Below are 18,753 nucleotides of genomic sequence, written 5' to 3'. Positions count from 1 at the left end.
ATAGGGTTCACTTTACGAATGAAGCGTTTTTTAAACGTCACTTGACGTGACCAACGAAGCACACATAGTGCCAGCTTCTCTGCTGTCAAGGTGCTCCTAAGCGGAACCGTAAACAAACAAGCATCACCAACCAACACCACTTATTTCTCCTGTACCAATTTCGTATTTGTAGAACGTCCTCTTCATTCTATAACGCAATAGTATGCTTTTGTAGCTGGTTAAATACACCTCGTGAACAATTATTTACCATTTGTTCACACTACCGCTAATAAGTCGTGCTTCTGAGCCAGTGATCAAACCTTAATCTCGTCGCTCGATTCCGTACCATGACTACCGCTGTAATGATGGATTACGAATTTAAGATGAAAACGCAGCAGGAACGAGCCAAAGTGGAAGACCTGTTCGAATATGAAGGTTGTAAGGTAGGCAGGGGTACTTATGGACACGTGTACAAGGCACGACGCAAGGAGGGTAACGATTCGAAGGATTATGCTCTGAAGCAAATCGAGGGAACTGGTCTGTCGATGTCCGCTTGCCGTGAGATAGCTGTGAGTAAATTTTACCCATTTAGTTGTGTTTAGGATACTAAGATGTGCTATTTTCCACTGTCTGTCCACAGTTGCTTCGCGAATTGAAACATCCCAATGTGATTAACCTCATCCGGGTGTTCTTATCGCATACGGATCGCAAAGTGTGGCTGCTGTTCGATTACGCCGAGCATGATCTGTGGCATATTATCAAGTTCCATCGAGCGGCTAAAGCAACGAAAAAACCTGTAATGGTACCAAAAGGCATGGTGAAAAGCCTACTGTATCAAATATTAGATGGAATCCATTATTTACACAGCAACTGGGTATTGCACAGGGATCTGGTAAGTGGTCAGAATAACACACATCGAGAATTGCTTAGTAATGTTCCTTCCATTCTCAGAAACCGGCAAACATTTTGGTCATGGGAGAGGGAAATGAACGTGGACGGGTAAAAATTGCAGACATGGGATTTGCCCGCTTATTCAACGCACCTTTGAAACCGTTGGCCGATCTTGATCCGGTGGTCGTTACCTTTTGGTATCGTGCGCCAGAGCTGCTGTTGGGTGCCCGTCATTACACGAAAGCGATCGATATATGGGCTATTGGCTGTATCTTTGCTGAACTGCTTACATCGGAACCGATTTTCCACTGTCGGCAAGAGGATATCAAGACAAGCAATCCGTACCATCACGATCAGCTGGATCGCATATTCAATGTAATGGGCTTTCCGCAGGACAAAGACTGGGAGGACATTAGAAAAATGCCGGAACATCACACTCTGACGAAAGACTTTAAGCGTTCGAAGTAATTTAGACTTTTTCATCACTGTTCTTGAAAAGCAAATAGTTGTACATTCAATATAATTTTGTTTCTTTTTAGCTATGCAAGCTGCTCGTTGGTGAAATACATGGAACGGCACAAGATCAAACCAGACAGCAAAGCATTTCATCTGCTACAAAAGTTGCTGCTGATGGATCCCAATAAACGCATCACGTCGGAACAGGCCATGCAGGATCCGTATTTTTCGGAAGATCCCATGCCAACGGCTGACGTATTTGCGGGATGCCCAATTCCATATCCTAAACGTGAGTTCCTCACGGACGAGGACCAGGATGATAAAGGAGAAAAGCGGCAGCAACAACAGCAGCAACAGCAGCAGCAGCAGCAGCAGCAACAACAACAGCAACAACAACAGCAAAACAACCAACAACAAAACAACCAGCAACAAAATCAACAAGCCAATGTACGGACAGCAGTATGTTCGATTAACCTTTGTTTTATATAATTGTAAACTAATATTGCTACAAATTCTTACAGCAACAGCAGCAGCAGCAACAACAGCAACAACAACAAAATGCGCAGCAACAACAATCTGGAAATGTAATAGCAATCATTCACCATTTGAGTAGTATTTAGCAGTCTTTTATTGTATATTTGCTTGTGGTTTTTACAGCAAATGCAGCAAGGAGGAGGCGGTGGAGGTGCAGGCGGTGGAACCGGCACAGGTCAGGGAGGTGGTGGAATGGATCACAATGCCAAACGTGTACGACTTTCCGGTCCAAACGGGCATCCTAATAATTCGCAAGGAGGAATGACACAGCAGGAGTACCATCAGCAGCAGCAACAGCAACAAAATCAACAGCAGCAGCAACAACAGAATCAAATGATGTTCAACAGTGCTCAGCAGGGTGGGTTCCAACAACGGTATTAATTACTACGCATAAGCAAATAAAATACATAATCTTTCTCTACATAAGGCTGGCAAACAGCTCAAACAAACAAATGAAATGCATTCTAAAGTCGATCACACGCTTGAGAAACCGAGCGGAATGTATCGAAAAAATTGGTTAATCTTTTGAATTGACCTGGTCCAGTTGCAGAGGGTTGACGAGGGCGGTTTTCTGCGAAAGGACCGCTGGAATTAAATCCCATCCGGACTGTTCCCACATAGCAAGGAATGGCTAGAGAACTAAATGGTTTTAGTAACTTACTCCAGTAAGTCAGTACACTTTAATAAACTCATTGTAAACCTGCGCACGTTGTAGGAAAAAAGACGTGCATCAAAATACACAACAACCTACAACTACTTCCTGTTGTTGTTATCTTTAACCACATAGTGTTTTAACCTTGTGAACACTAGTTTTGTATTAAGATTTTTAAATACATAAAATAATTTCGTAATATAACTAATTAAACGAAATTTCGTATTTCTACCAACGAATTGCGCGTGAATGAGCTAGTGTGGAACTGCCCAATCTGTCAAATCGAAACATGCGATGTTTTTCTTTTGAGGGTGTATTCTGTCGTGCAGATTATTTACTGAAAAAATCTGTTTTGTACTCGAAATCAACTTTTCAACAAAATTTTTTTTAGCGGCTTCTAGGAACATTTCCTCGAGAAACTGTCTATTTCTGAAGGTAAAATAAAATTATTGATATATTTCTATTATTTATATTATGCTGCCAAACACCCAACACCCTTGCATTTGGGGTGTACGCAGCGTTTGAGCATGTTGAATGTCATGCATTTGTTTCATGGGATATTCTTCCGATAGTCGTGAGTGCGGACGGACGCGTACTGCTGGCTCGTCAGTCGGATTTCAAGATCAAGTATTTGTTGTTTATATTTGTACCGAGCATCATTTCTTAAAATATCATAAAACTTGACCGGGAACGGAAGCTGACCACAACCCAGTAAAAAGCTGAGGGGTTTTATCGTTTTCCATCGAAACGCTACAGTCACAAGTTTTGAACTTCCCGGGCGCATTCGGGCGTTCGTTCTGTAAAGTTTCTCAAGGGTGGATATACATTTGGTCGTGTTTTAAAATTGTGTACAGTGAAAGTAAAACGTAGTTTTAAGGAAAACAAAGTGTATCGATTATTTTAAAAAGCAGTGCTAGCTTAAGAAATCGAGTGCACCCCGGAGCAAACAGCATAGAAGAAGGCTTCGGGAGCGTGTTTTCATGCAACGCGCTTGTGTATGTGTGCGTGTGTGAGTGTGTAACGTAGGTAAGAGAAAAAGGGGCGTCTGAATCTTTATGTTGCGTTTTTATGTTTGGATATGGAGAGGGTAGAGAAGAGAGGTGATGGTGATGGTGGTGAGTGAAAATAGTGCTTTTGGAGTTTTTCACGCTTCGTGAACGTGTAGACCGCTTCGAAAGGTAGCGGAAAAGACCGTTCTCATCCAGTAACCACAGGCGACGGGTGGAAGTGAGAATTTCCGCCCAAAACTCACGCATGGGTGACAGTGAGATGGAATGGAAAAGTCTACCATGTACCGCAAATCGCGTTTTATGCTCTGTGAAGAAAAATTCATTTCGGTTCGGTGTTGTGCTGGGTGGGTCATCCCAATTCCAGAATATCGGAGTTTCCGAGTGGTACTGATGCAGTTTAATGTAAAATTGATGTGAATAGTATACAATTATGAGTGTTTGGCGTAATTTGCGTAGTTCTCACATTTATTCAAGAAAATATTATGCGAAGAAAGAATAATGATTCGAAAGTGATTACATACAAACGGAACTACTCTCATGCTAGTTAAAAAGTGTGCCAGTTTGGATAAAAAGTGCGAAAAGCAGATTTCAATTGCAAAAACAGTTTTCCTCACACTTCTTTCCTCGGTAGGTAGGTGAGAGTGAGATGAGGTCATCTCCCTTTGACATTCGTGCATGTGTGGTGCGAGATTTTTGTAGTACAAAAGCAAAGCATCAACTTTTCATTACAGCGGTGCATGTTATAAAAGTGAGATAAATAATATTCCAATTGTTGGTGTGCATAATTAAGTCAATTCGAGCTTAACTGGTGTAGATGAACGCATCGGAAGTTGGCCGAAGGAAATCATTCGTTAGCCATTTCGATTTTCCTGATCACATCCAGTAGTGGCTTTTCCGGTCGCTCCCCATTAGTCTCCCCCGATTCCGGACCTGTGGTGATGATGATGCAGGGATAGTTTGTTTGTACGGCTGTATGTGTGTGTATGTGTGCTTCCGTAGGGTGTTTAGTGAAATGTGAGGGGTCGATCAACACAGAAAAGAGAGAGTCCGATAATGAGAGAAGGAGAAAACGAGAGATTGAGTGAGTCTTTTACTGTTGTGTGTGGCGGCGCGGTTCGGAAAAATCGATACGGTCGGTGACTGCTTTGTTATTCTTGTTCGATTTTGTAGGTCGATTGTCGTCATCGATGGGTTTTCGTGCAACGCCTACTGGCAAGAGTAGAGTGCATTTAATGAGCATTGGAAGTTGAGTGCAAAGTCAAGAATAAATATTCTCCATCGAACTGAGGCGCCCATTCCAAACATCCCGGGGAAATCCCAAGTGCACAAGTTCGGCTCTTGTTCTTCTCGCAATAATGTGTGTGTTTTTGTACTGCAAAATTTTCACGACCATTGTTTCAAGATCTTTCCGTTTAATGATGTTCTTCCTTCCTGCCTGATTACTTTACAATTCGGACGTTTTTTTTACATTATAGTTCTTCTACAATTTACTGTGAGTGTGTGAGTGTGAGTGTGTGTAATTATTGTCATCGCGAAACTGAAAATCGCTAACCGAAAAGAAGCAATCATTAAACAACTGTGAACCATAGCACCGGAATACGGCATCGTATTACTAGCTCGCGGACGGTTCGAGGAAATCAAAACATGGCACTAGAGGAGACCCAAAACAATGGGTCCGCCGTGGGGGTAGCGCCCAAGGAAAATGCTCCACCAGCAGCACTCAAACAACAGCCACCGCAAGGTCAAGCGCAGGTACAACCGTCGACATCGAACGAAAAGCTGAACAACATCGTCAACGGTGGTGGCGCCACGATGGAAAAGTCACGATCCAACAACAAACAGGTAGGCGACCGACCCAGCGAAACATGCTGGATCTTTTCTCTTACGCAGAGCAAAAGGTCCGGCTGCTGCTTCGGGAAAATGATTCTAATTTTCCTGTCCATTTGACATTTTGCAATCTATTGTTCGCGGCGTTGCTGTCCATTATTGTGGTAGCGCTTCATCGAGCTTCTATCTTTTCTCGACTTGATTTTCTCTCTCGGTCGTTCTCTCTCTCTCTCTCAGTCATCCTAAGTCCTAAGCATTGGCGGGTGGCCGTTAGCAACATTCGACGCGTCCTTTGAAAAGGGCACTGTGGATTGCACCGTCGTCGGTGGGCCAAATACTTTTATTGTTGATTGCAATATCCGTTTGCAAGAAGTTATAGCCTTGACCGGATGGCAATTCTTCGTAGTTGATTGCATCAATCAATTTTTATAACTTACTGCAACTGTTCCGTACAATGGAAGCTTAAAAAAGTCTTTCAGTTTTTCATTAAAGTCATGAACGGAAGTGTACTTTCGTTGCGTTTTGTGTATTCAGTTGAACTGTTTGTCAATGTGTCAAAGTACCGCTAAACCAATCTTCTTATCAGGCTCGCGATGCAGCCCAAAGGTGTTGACCATGTCATTATCAATTTGTCTCGGAGTTGGCGCTTGGGTTGCATCGGCGGACAAAAAACAAACATCATTCCGTCCATGCTTCATATGTTGATTTAACCTTGGAACTTGCACGAGATAGGCATTTGTCGACCGTTTTTTATAACTATCCAAACCGTGGGAAATGCTGCGATAAGGCTTGACCCATGACAAAATTCCGTGGTTTAAGCTTATTAAATTCAATAGAACAGATGAAGCAAAAGTAGACATCCTAACGTACTGATATCAATAGTTTCCTCAAAATGGCCCGAAGAGAAAGTGATGATTTGACAATAACTTCATCCTCTCAAGCGCTGGCAATAACTTGATCCATATATCCCTCGCCACAGTCGGTACATTTGGTCAGCGGAATATTTTTACGAACGAACTTCCTGAGCTGTGGTCAACGCGCCAGTGCGAGAATGTTTCAAGGTCATCCAAACGCGATGTTTGCGCGATGAAACAGCGGCGGTCACCCGGTTTCGTGCGGATTAAATCGCGCAGTAGCTAGCCAGTTTAGAGCATCCACATTCTGAACGATACAGGCCGGGCCGGGTCGTTTCGGCTTTCTTGATTGTTGTATTCTTTTGTCGGGGCACAGCACAGTTTCCCCACCTGGGGTAGATTATCAAATAAGAAAAGGCCGTTTTGGGACGCGAGAGAGCTAAGAGACGTTAGCGAGCGAAGCATAGGAGACACCAGCGGGTTTGCACAAACACGCCGAAACCGAGATACCGGCTTATGGCTGATGTCATCGTTGAATTTGGTCCCAGCTGCTAAGGGGTTGAGCTTGGGTAAGTGCGAATCTTTTAGCGAACTAGGCGATGGTTCATCCATGTGGTTTTCGTTTCGTGATTTTGGGATATTTTTACTACTAGATCATGTGATATTAACGGGAATTGTATGTAATATTTGATGCAAAAAGACTAAATTTTCAGATATACATTTCGCACATCTCATATTTAGATGAAGGTGATTTTATTCAAGTCAGAACGACGCTGGTGAATGAACATCTTCACGCAAAAGTGATCAAAAGAAGTATCTGCAAGTCGTTAACGTTCTCCAGCTCAAAGGTGAGCAGATATGTCTTCATTTGGTATAAATAGTCTTGTAATCTATCACTCTTAATGGGTGATCATTTGTATGGGACAATGAAACAGATACTATACACACGCACCACCCTGAGGCTACCGATATCAAAAGCGCAAAGCCCATCCAATTACCGGATGGTGTGTAGTCTTTGTCCGTTGCTGAGGGTCCGATTTCTTCATGGATCTTCCATAACTTGAGGCACTACTATACATTACACCAAGCAGAGCATCAACACCACTCGTTGGGTTCATCTACAGTAGAGCAAGATAGTCGTTTTATCGTTTGCAAGCATCAACTCGACGCCAGCATCCGACACTCCGTATCCGAGCCAACGAGGTATCCGTTCGCTTCTGGGCGGCTCCATCCCGGTCGAGTGTGCATTCTTCCTGCACGAACGATCGCGCATCTTCGACAAAACAAGCGGAATTAATAAGTTTAGTTTTCGTCGTTAACTTCGACATTGAGAAGACGTGCTTATGTCATCGCCGAGCGGAAACATGCTAAATTGAAACTTATATTCACAGCTACCAGTGACCCCGATTTGACTTTTTGGCCAACGGTGCGGAGGGATTGACAGAAGCCGGGGTGTGATAAACCAGTCCGCTTCCAGCATCTAGTGGTGGATGATTTCATATGCTTAGATTGCTGCTATTGACGGAGAACGCCACCGTTGATGGGGATCATTGTGGGTTTAAAAAAATAATTCTCAAGAGCACACTGTCCGTGATGATTTGGTTGGTTTAAGATTTAGAGGAAACAGACACTTGTGACGAATAGAATTACGCTTGGTAGTTTTCGCTCAGTTTCCACAATGGCTCAGCTACCGTTCTGAGATAACTGAGATCATTTCCTTCTCCAGTTGAACGTTTAATGACGGAAACCTCGTTGGGTATTTGTGCGAACTTCTTGAAAACTTCTGGCTGTAGGGCATCACTTTTTCTATTTTAGAAACAATTTGCAGAGCAAATATTTAGAGGCATTTTAGTTTGCAAACATGACTAAACTTAGTACAGTAAACTACGATGTTTATATTTTAATAGTACAAAAATGAAGATATTTTCCACCCTATCTTCCATTCAACTTAAAAGATTAATCAACATTCGTGTTTTTAGCTTAAATTTAATAACCTCTTCACCACACAACATTATCAGTACCTCTGCTGCTATCCTCTTTAAAAAGCTTAACTACAAACTCTGCAACAGCAAAATTGTCATCTAACGACCGCAAAATGGATCCGAAATGAGCGAATCATTACTGCTGCTGGTACGTACCATTCGACGCGTGGTTTTAAATTTAATATTCGTTGATGTGCGTTGAAAAGCTGGGCGGAAGGAAGAGTACGCCATAAAACTATAATTACAAACCACTTTCGCTCGACGAAAGGACGGACGAGAGTAATCGAGCCTTATAAGACTGGAACTTTATTCGGTAGCTCTTATCGCGGCGTGGCCTTAAGGCATATTTCTTTTATTTAATAACCATGTTACGTACAGTAGAATGGCCTTTTCTATGGACAAACGTGGTAAAAGAGGAGTAAGAGTTAAATAAAAAATTAAACATGTGTGTGCCTGTCAAGTCGGGTGAAACTGTCATAAGAAATGTGCAGTTTTAAAGACAATCTTCACGTAGATTAACTTGAAGTGAAATGTATTTTTTCGTTCATTTGCACCTACCGTGAAAAGGTCCCATGAAATTTAGATGCTAAATCTCACTCTTGTAGTGCTTGTAGGGTTGGCATCCACTGTTTAGTAATGGTCAGGTTTCGATTATGTTTGAGAACTTGGAGTACCAGCAGTAGCACAAAGGATTAATATTTTATTTAGTTAAAATTGGCAGGAAAGATAGAGGAGGACGTTTATTAAAAAGGGGGTTTTAGCTTAGTACACTGTTTCTTAAGTAAAAGAATCAAATAAATTTAAACAATAACATAGCATAAATGTGATAAACTAAATTTATAACGCAAAAACAACGCTTCATATAAACATGTTGCTTTTACCAGTAATTTGAAGCTTTACTAAAGCGTCCGCATACCATTTTCTTATACTGGGATGAATCGACCGAGATATTGATCAGAACCGGTTTATTTAGGGATTCGCGTGTGTTTTTTTTCCTTTCTATCTTTGCAATCCATCGTGTACCATTTCGCGAATTTAATTCATCCACAAGAGCTGTGAAAATGGTCATCATATCCGTAAATGGTTAGACCGGTACGGGCGGTTTTTGGTGGATCGAAAAGTGTGAATTTTATGTTATTTTAAACATTACAAGTTTGGAGATATGTGTGGTGCTTAGTTTTCTTCACGAAGTAATTTTTTCGATATATTTTTTTTAACAAGCACTCCTGAGCCCTACTAGTGCGTTAAGCGAAATAGTTAATTTGTTAGCCTGTATATTTATTCTGCCTCTGAAGTGTTTATTCTGCCAAACTATTCCTCCTTTCGTATAATCTTGACATCAATTCCAACACACAGAACAAACGTCACTGTCGAATGAAAGCAAACGTCCAGAGTAAAAAAAAAGTCAACCGAAGCAAAACTTGTTTGAAGACGATACGGAATCATTTGCCATGTATAACCTCCTAAACTGGGATCATCGCAGACGAGAACGTTGGAAAGACTCGTTCCAGCCAGCACAGTTTGTGGTGGTGGTTTTGAGAAAGGCAAGATATTAAATCACTGCGAGACCCGCGTGGCCATCGTCATGTTGTGTTTTCTTTCCCGCTCGCCTTGGACCGCATTTGTGGTTGTGTTGTTCCGTATGTTACGTTATTTTATTTCGTCTTCGTTACTTTCCTTGCCGCGACCATCGCACGACCATTTTCTGGCCATTTTATATCACCGCTTACGTTTGTCTCATTTTATTCACTGTTTCCAAAAAAGGTACTGGCTGACTTGGAACCGGTTCCGTAGCCACTCCGTACCAGAGGGAGATGAGGCTTTTCTTATCATTCACCGGTCACTGGGACGGGATTGGTGGTGGCGAAGAACAAAAAGTGTACGCAGGAGAAACAGGCAGCAACCTTCACATCAATCGATATCTCGGTTAGCTTTTGCGTGTGCCGTTTTGGTTGCTTATTGAGGACCTGGCAACGATGGTGAGTTGATTACGCAATCCGCAATCCGTCCGGGAAGGACGGTTTTGTGGCGCACTTTTCACCAGCACGGCATATGATGACCCTGCTGTGTCAATCGATAATGGCTGGCCAATTTGCCGCAACCTGTACGAGGCGGGTCGTCGCGGGTCGTGCATGTTTGTGAAGGAATCGGAATCGTGAAGTACGAAATAGTGTATCGTTGTTTTATTGAAAAAGTTTTGGACGCAATCTGTTACAGCCATTTGCATATTGAGGCTGCTCTTAAACATCTTAACTTGCGCATGCCCCAAAAGCTGGATTGTAGTAGTTTTAGATTATAGTTAGTTTTAGAAATTGAATAATCATGTCTATATGTTTTATCTCCTGCCTTTGAACAACACGGTCAGGCCGTCCTTAATGAATTAAAAAAAAATCTCCTGGCTTTGGATTATTAAGCATATCACACTTTATACAGCAACATGTTGCATCAAGTAAAGAATCCTTAAGTCGTAGTATTAAAATGTATTTTGGTATACACAGCGTCAATCACAGACTTTAATTATTATACAAAAAGGTACTATTTAATGAAGCAAAATAATGTGCAACCTTCAGGTCAGCACACTCAAACTTCATCTAGCTACTGATAAAGTTGTAATTTAGCTGTCAGTCTATCTTACGAACAATTCAATTCCACTTCGAAAAAATTATCGCTCACGTAAGGGCTTAAGAAAAATGCTACTATCTTATCAACTTGCTTCGCAAAAATGGTTGCGCCAGACAACAACTCAGATTCCGGGCAAGGGTTGATTTGAATGCCTACCGTAAATAGCAGCAGTTAAGCACAAGGGCATGCATTTATCCACCGTTTTATGACGGTTACAAGGCGCACCGGTTGTCCGGTAAGATATGCCAACTTGGATTGTTTTATTGGAAGTTTTGATTTATCTCTGGTAATTATATTTTAATAGCCAAGATATTTCTTGTTTTGTCATTTTCGTTCGGTGGAAGGTCATCTTTGCAACATATTTTATTAGGAGATTGTTTTTTCTTCGTTATTATGTAGTGTTATTAGCGTTATCACAAAAGTGAACTAAAAAGATGCATTTATCTGAAATAGTTCTGGTAAGAAGCCTTACTTCTTTGAACTTTAATTTTAAATGTGTAGCGATCGTTCAAGAAGCACACTGCATCGTGAATTGCTCATGCAAACAACAGAGCAGAACGATCGTGCAACGAAAGGATTTTTTTAACACAATATTTTCTTCAGCTTGCCCGAGTTCACTTTAATCCATAAGCATGCGTGGGCATTGAAGTACACGTTTAAGGCTTAACTCCAGTTCCAGTCAATGTGTGGCATATTCCGAAATGTAACCAAAGTGACCAGTACAACACGTTCGGTCTAGGAACGGTTGCATGTGCATGTGTGTTTCTTTCCGATTGTCGTTACTGTTTTTTGTTGGGATCCAATTAAGGTAATTGTATAGTGTGGCTCTTTTATTATCCAATCGAAAGAAAAGTTCACTGTTGAGTCTTGATACAATGTTGATTTTTTGTTGTTGTTGTGGACGAAGTTTCTGTAGGGTTCGTCATTGGCGCCTGCACCGTACCGCCTGGTTGCCTTACTTGCGTGACATGAACAGCGGCCATATCTTTTATTGATTTATGACCTTCCATGGTCAGAGATTCAGAAAAAATGGGGAAAGTCAGGAATAGTAACAAAAATCAAAGAGTAGCTAGAAGCAGCGGCATGTTCCATTGAGGGATGTGACTGCTTCAACAAATCGTAAGGTTTCAAAATGTTTTTTCAGTCTGCACGAAATATGAGATTCAAAGAAAATTATTTAACTACAAAACATGAACAACATGCCAAGAAAATATTAAACCATTATTTTATGTTCTATTTATTCACTCCTAAATCAGATGTTGTCCTTCGCAGCAACGATGTTTGTTCGCCGGAAAGAAACCAATATGCCATTCATTGAAAGTCTCTTGCTCTTAAAATGTTGTGTTCCATTTGTGTAGGTCAGAAAAGATAGGTGTTAATATGGTTGATGTGTCTTTCGGTTTCTAACATCTGAATGCTAATGAAGAGACTTGCAAGCGTTATAACGAATGTTCCATATCAAATATTGGTATGCTAGACGTTTGCTTCGAAACATAGAATTAACGATTAAGTAAATTGTTACTAAATGTTTTAATATATGATGCATAGTGCGTACACTAAATTATAAAACTTGCAACCCTACTAAAATAATATCAATTTGGACTAAAAAGACCATAAACCAAATCAAAAAAGGACGTCGCTGGTCGAGATTGAACTTCTTTAAAAAAATTAAGTGCAATGTGGATGGAGATAAAAAAGGAGTACATGGACAAAGACCAAAAATCAGCACACGCAAAGATAAGCATGCCCGGTCAATTATTTTTTCTGTTTGCATTATTAATTAAGCTAAAACATGATTCGTTGTGTGACCAAATTAGGAAGAGATATTTTAACACTTTTTTCAATGTTAGTTTCTTGCCGTTACGGAGTCAAGTGTCAGCACCGACAAAATAGATGCTGAAATACCACATCGGTCATGCTTTAGTCAGACGAGATTTCTGCACTCAAAGTACATTTCACGACGAACGAAACTGGGACTATATAGGAAATTTATAATTCCAGTTCTCGCAAAGCTCGCTTAAACTCAGATTCTCTCCCAATTTGATAAATTACTTTTAGTTACTAGAATTCGAACTTAGAATTAGTTCCAGAAAATGTTACAGTACATGCAATTACGATCCCACTACGCGAAGCGAACTAGACGCTCCCGAGGGCTAGTCAGGTCATTAGAATGACACCGGACGATTCAGCCAATAAAGACTGTCCAGTGTTTTTTGGGCTTAAGGAAGGCGTGATAGGCGTAAATTGAGAGGGAGTAATGGAGGTGATGCATCCGCCAAAAATACTGGAATATTGGATTGGCAGACAACGACGCTACACCTTGAACTTTATCGAGGATTCCTGAAGCATGCAAAAAATATGAAAAAAACTTAGAAAAAAATACCGCTAAATTTTTCTGGTGTCTTATAATTTAATAAGTTAGGTATGGTTTCTTACAAAAACCTTCTTCTTTCTTCATTTCATAAATGCACAATGTAGGATTGATAAATACATCTGGAAAATATTTGCGCATTTTTAAGAAACAAAGCCGAGGACAGGTGAGCATTATTTCGTTGCCGTTTTTTGCTGTTATGCTTCGATGTCATATCATAATCATACCTTGCCGCAGTGATGCGTGAAGCGTAAACGTTCGCAAAGCTCCACAATCAATGAACAAAACCGCCGCATTCGGTTCCGGGTTCAAGATTCACCATTTCTTCGTCGTTCTTTAACGATCCATTTTCACTCAGTGGCGCTCAGTGGCTTACGTGCGGATCAATGAAGACGAAATTCATTTTCCAGTTTCCATTATTATTTATCGACGCTCGTTGAATTCAACGATTTTTGTGTTTGACTGAAACTGAATAAAAAAAGGCAGCGGCAAACCAGCATAAATCACGCATAATGCTGAAGGAAAAGCTAACTGTTTTGGAGAGTCGGCTGGCTGCGGTGAAGAGAGCCAAGTGAAATCGAAAAGAAATTTTGTTTCTCTCCTTTTGAACTTGACCCGTCATTTCCGCGGAATCGCCGAGGCAACAAAGTTTTCCTCAGGCTAATCTTTTGGAGAAATTTCTTGCTGACAAAGCCATACAAAGCCAAGAAAAAGATGGTCAGCCTCGATCAGCTGATGGGTTCTGTTTTCACATGAACGCAAGGAACGTTTTTACATTTTTCATGCAGATCATCGTCAATTTTTCTCTTTGATGATCATCATGGTTGCACATCATTAACACTGAAATGGTGAATAAAATTGTCGAGTTTAACTCATCAACTATTGCATGTTTTCCGGCAGCATTTTTGAGTTAATATGACACATAAAACTGAGGAAAAATTATAGTAATGGAGAAAATCGATCTAAAAAGGGCGTTTTTCTTCAAAATAACTCACGGACAGTATCATGCGTAAAGCAAATGGGAGGGTTTTGGAGTTTTCCGCACGGTACGCCGCGAAAGTGAGAGAAGAAACAAAAAAAAAAAACTTATTCCCAATTACGAGCGATCTTCATCTCACTTTTGAGTCGGCTGTACGCGCATTACGGAAAACAGCAAGCATTCAAATTCGAGTCAGTTAGAGACTGGAAGAATATGCTAATGGACGGATTGCTCATCGGACCTCTGGCAATCATGGAACCCCAGCATTTTCCTCCGGTTTCAAATGAGCAGCTGTATCAGTATTGTATGGTCGGAACTGTGTACAGCAACGGGGGTTAATGGAGATCGATTGTGGAGGGCAGGATAAATTTCATAAACATTTATTCCTCTTCGGCAGTTTTGTTGTCTGTGCCGTGCGCAGGGATGTAGTAATGTGAAAGAAAAGCGAAAAAAGAAAGTATGAGAACGTGAGGTTGCAATTTCGTAAATAAGTTTTTCTATTTATCGTGGCGATAAACATGCACACTGATGCAATAGGGTGGGTGCCGTGATCGTGACGATTGATTTTATTGGTTGAGGATTCTAGAACGGTACTTAGAGTATAGCATAGGAAATTGTGGTTCTCTTTAAAAGGATACAAATTATGACGGCTTCATTGGTACGATCGTTGATGAGACTGAATGCATTAGAATATAAAATATATTGTGTGGTTTACTTTAAACCCACAAATACAGTTAATGTTCTTATTGTAAAGAAGAGGTTAAGCTACTAAATGCCTGTTTAAATCTTTAGTTTAAAAAAACTACAATTTATTCTATTTTATTTGATGTAAAATTATCTATTTCTGGTTGAGCGTTGCAGAGTCTTATGCTTGTCTCGCTGACAGTTGGCAATTTGTCTTTGCCAAAAAAGAAGCAGTGTCTCCAGTAAATCATCGCTACCCTTAGCTCCGCAACGGTACAACAAGGTCCCGACCAAACAAATGGTGAGGAGATGTTAGGACAGAATCAATCTGGAACATCGTCGGGACGCGTACACTTTGGAATTGGGATCGGTTTGCAGTGTAGTGTAGCATTTTTTTTTAGGTCATCGCTCACTTTGAGTTTTCTTTCTCTCTACTGCATCCAAAAATAATCACCAGTCGCGCATCAGAATCAACGCTACGAAATAAAGGCCGCCGGAAAATAACTCTTGCTTCTTCTTTTTGCTCTTCACGTCCCACCGTTCTGGCTTCTGGCCGTGTGAAACGAATTACAGTAGCGCTAGCATCTCAATAGGAGCGTGATCGGGGTGGGGTGTTTAGAGGAGAACGCATTCTGGTGTGGCTTTTGTCGACTACTGAAAAGTCGTAATTCCGCCAGTTGGGTTTGAGACGCACAACACCATCGCGGAGATCGAAGACGATGGTGGGAGATTATCGGTGAAGGGAGAGCATTAAAGAAGCATTAACGTAACATAGCCCAGATCGAATGATGGCCGACTTATGGGCGAAGGTAGACATGTCTACAAAACAAGTAATAGGTTTTCGTCGCTGACATGGCTTGTGCAGTGCAGAAGGTGAGAGCAACACACACACATACACATTAACTTGGTACAGCAAGTCTGGATATTCTTGGCATCCAAACGCTACGCTTCTAATTAAATACTGAGCAAATACTTGTGGACTACCAGTCCCGTATATGGGATGGCGCTGCAAAAGCAAAACCAAAAACTCTGCCAAAACATGTAGCTTTGATTTAGATTTATGGAAAATCATTAAAGGCACAGCACCAGCAAACTGTTGGTAGGTGTATATGGCCGCTCGGAGTGTAGTGAAAGTTTCTGACGCTGGTAGCTCTGAACTGATGTAAAGAGAAATAAAATATCTTGTTTAATAAACGATTACGATCAAAATCCACGCACGGTAGGGAAAGATTCGGGTCAGAAGCATTGTAAGGTGAGAGTGAAGGGACACAGAAGACATAAACTTTAAGGCGAAGGCTGTGAAGAAACAAACGAAAAATCAAACCATTCTGCACCGGATTGATGTGTATGTGTGGTTGTGATGCATTCGGAACCAGGCTCGACACGGTCGGCAAGGTTCCACTCCTTCAGATGCAACAAAAAGTGCAACGATGCAACGGTAACGAAAGTGGTTGAAACTGGCCCGGCCCGGGCCAAACATCGTGATCAGCGGCGGTGATAAATCTCATCAACGAAAGAGTGCCCTTTCTGTGTGCACCCCCATTTCCGAGTTTCACGAAACGCCCACACACAAGCTAGCAACTTGGTGGTTTCGCTGTGTCGCTGTGGCCGTTTTGTGTTGAAGAGTTCCCTTCGGTGAAAGGTAAATCCCGCGCATGGTAGTACCGCATGGAAGGAAGTAGCGAGTTGAGGTGCTGGTAATGAAATTCCCAACACAAACTGCGAGTTCAATTTTATTTGCCATTGGAACGGTGCTTTCCCTTTGGACAGTAAAGCTTTGTCCGGACCTCGGACGGTGATTGTTTCCGAGCCACCGGAACATACAATAAGCTGCTATTGCGCGTTATTCGATGGGGGACCGGCAGTGCTCTGGGCATGGGAGAAACGAACGTCAGCAATTTTGTAGTCTCAAACAGCACACACACACACACACACACACACACACACACACACACACACACACACACACACACACACACACACACACACACACACACACACACACACACACACACACACACACACACACACACACACTGACACTTCTTCCAGCCAACTAAACAACCACCCACAGCACCCATCAATCTGTCAAACTGACCGATTTTTGTGTTACTGTGTCCATTGGAGTTCGCTTGGCGGGATGAAAAGCAGTCACAGCTCATCGATCTCAGCAGAGGAGTTGATTTTCTTTTGGTTTGGGTATTACTCACATAAACACATTGGCAGTTCTCGCAACTGCAGCAAGACGCTGTAGTTTTGCGCGGGCAAAGAAAAAAGCATCATCCCGAAAATAGCGATAAAAACCTGTTTAAATTTGGACGCTGACGGAATGGCAAATCTTCGCACCTATTGGATTTGGCTTGTTTCCCTCTGTGACGCTGGATATTTTTTGCCGCTTACTTTTTTACGTTCTGGCTTGTTGGCGAGAGCCAAATAAGTTCCAAATTGAACGTAGGTGAAATGGAGGTAATGCGAATAACATCGTTGATCGTGAGGGTTGAGTGTGTGCAGTAAATGTGAAATTTATTGAATCAATGTTCTATATTAAGAAAGAGATTTTTGGTTTGTTTTGTAATGCTCTTAGACGATAGGAGGAGAGCATTGAAGAAGAAACTTAAGCTTCAAAAAGTGATGTGGGATGAACATATTCGCATTGAAATCATATACTAACAAATCATTTACTTTTGAAGGACAAAGATAAATTAAAAGACTTACATTGCACAAGAACTTGGTAGGACTAGACTTGGTAACGGACTTATTAAGATGTATCGTTTCTCGATCCTGTCGAGCTTACAACCAAACCCGTGTGTGAGCATTATCGACTAGTTTACCAACTCATTACTACAAGGCTTACGCTTAATTATAGTTGAGTGAAACTTATACTGTCGCCACGCGGTTAAAAAATGATTCCGATGTGAACCGATGGGGAGGATCTTTGTTTTCTGAACTTAACTCGATCAACTGGTTTCTACAATCATGACGTCTTCACAAATCTTCAGCCAACGTGAAGCATTGTGTAGGAAAGCGAACCTAAAAATAATCGCAGGAATGCAATGATGCCGAATGTGTCCGTTTGTGCAGTGGTAAACGATTCCCTAGGAAGCTGTCTACATAGCACTGCAGAGCGACTGTGGATCCGATGCTATTTATCCGCCAAAAAAGGGATACACGTCTGCTACCATCGTTGGTCTATAATTGTTTCGAAAGCCTCTCTGGTTGCTTTCCGGTTTGGTGTTAAGAAGCGTCGTTGCGCGTTGGAAAGTGAACTTTCATCTCGTTTCGTGCTATTTATGGCAGACACAACAATTAGCTAACGGTGTCTTTCTCTTATCCGAGCCACTAAAGGCGCCAACCAGGTGATGGCGTCTTAGACGGGCTGCCCTTTTTTATTCTGCGTCCTATCCCGAATACATCAATACTACGTTGAGTTGATCAGGAACAGACACTCTATTAACGTTGCATCAATCGTATTCTAGGGCCTTTTGGTGTGTCGTGCTTGGGTGAAACCTGAAGACCCACCTTTGCCGTGATGTCGTGTGATGATGTTATGCATGGGTTGATGTAGTGAAAGAGAAACAAACATCCAAGCACTTAATTTCGATGGCTTCATCTGCAGTTTTCAGTGGTTGTTATTATGTTTTTTTTATTGTTGTTGCTGACTGCATAACCGTGATCAAATCGAGCAGAAAACAATAGCTTCATCACATGACAGAAGTAACGCAGGCAGTAACAGATAGATAGAGCAGCGCTATGTACACTTTGAATCTAAAAAGGTATACCCCGAATGCTTTTAATGTGCATCACGTTGCGATCAACGAACTGGAACCGACACAATCACGTGCGTTCGGTGACATGCTGTCAACGGGAACAGACTTATGACAGCGGTTATGAAGATTACGATAATCATTGTGA

At 41.5% G+C, this 18,753-nt stretch overlaps 2 protein-coding genes across 18 annotated transcripts in view; both read left to right on the top strand.

The window, feature by feature from the left end:
• The first annotated feature begins 67 nt into the window (after positions 1-67).
• On the top strand, positions 68-2,313 carry LOC118509043 (cyclin-dependent kinase 8). Its single transcript, XM_036049116.1, has 6 exons — positions 68-548; positions 620-871; positions 931-1,334; positions 1,410-1,773; positions 1,848-1,910; positions 1,984-2,313. The coding sequence occupies exons 1-6, from the start codon at positions 327-329 to the stop codon at positions 2,239-2,241; spliced, it is 1,563 nt and encodes a 520-aa protein (XP_035905009.1). The 5' UTR covers positions 68-326; the 3' UTR covers positions 2,242-2,313.
• A 750-nt stretch (positions 2,314-3,063) lies between these two features.
• LOC118509040 (ankyrin-3) overlaps positions 3,064-18,753 on the top strand; it is a 52,755-nt gene continuing 37,065 nt past the window's right edge. For 12 of the 17 annotated variants that reach the window (XM_036049103.1, XM_036049112.1, XM_036049108.1 and 9 more), the window contains exons 1-2: positions 3,080-3,538; positions 4,998-5,364. In XM_036049103.1, the coding sequence (XP_035904996.1) occupies positions 5,167-5,364 (198 nt within the window). In that variant the 5' untranslated portion in view covers positions 3,080-3,538; positions 4,998-5,166. Of the gene's footprint in view, positions 3,539-4,253; positions 4,271-4,737; positions 4,880-4,997; positions 5,365-18,753 lie in introns of those variants that run through there. The other 5 variants (XM_036049097.1, XM_036049098.1, XM_036049101.1 and 2 more) reach the window with 5 other exon arrangements.

Source organism: Anopheles stephensi, chromosome 3 (genome assembly GCF_013141755.1).
Source record: "Anopheles stephensi strain Indian chromosome 3, UCI_ANSTEP_V1.0, whole genome shotgun sequence".
Classification (NCBI taxonomy): domain Eukaryota; kingdom Metazoa; phylum Arthropoda; class Insecta; order Diptera; family Culicidae; genus Anopheles; species Anopheles stephensi.
Note: the sequence above shows the minus strand (reverse complement) of the source record. Positions and strands in the feature narration are given on the sequence as shown.

Excerpts from the sequence above, each read along its gene's own strand:
- LOC118509043 (XM_036049116.1), top strand. The coding sequence starts at position 327 with ATGACTACCGCTGTAATGATGGATTACGAATTTAAGATGAAAACGCAG. Across the intron at positions 549-619 it reads CCGCTTGCCGTGAGATAGCT|TTGCTTCGCGAATTGAAACA; the intron begins GTGAGTAAATTT and ends GTCTGTCCACAG. Across the intron at positions 1,335-1,409 it reads AAAGACTTTAAGCGTTCGAA|CTATGCAAGCTGCTCGTTGG; the intron begins GTAATTTAGACT and ends GTTTCTTTTTAG.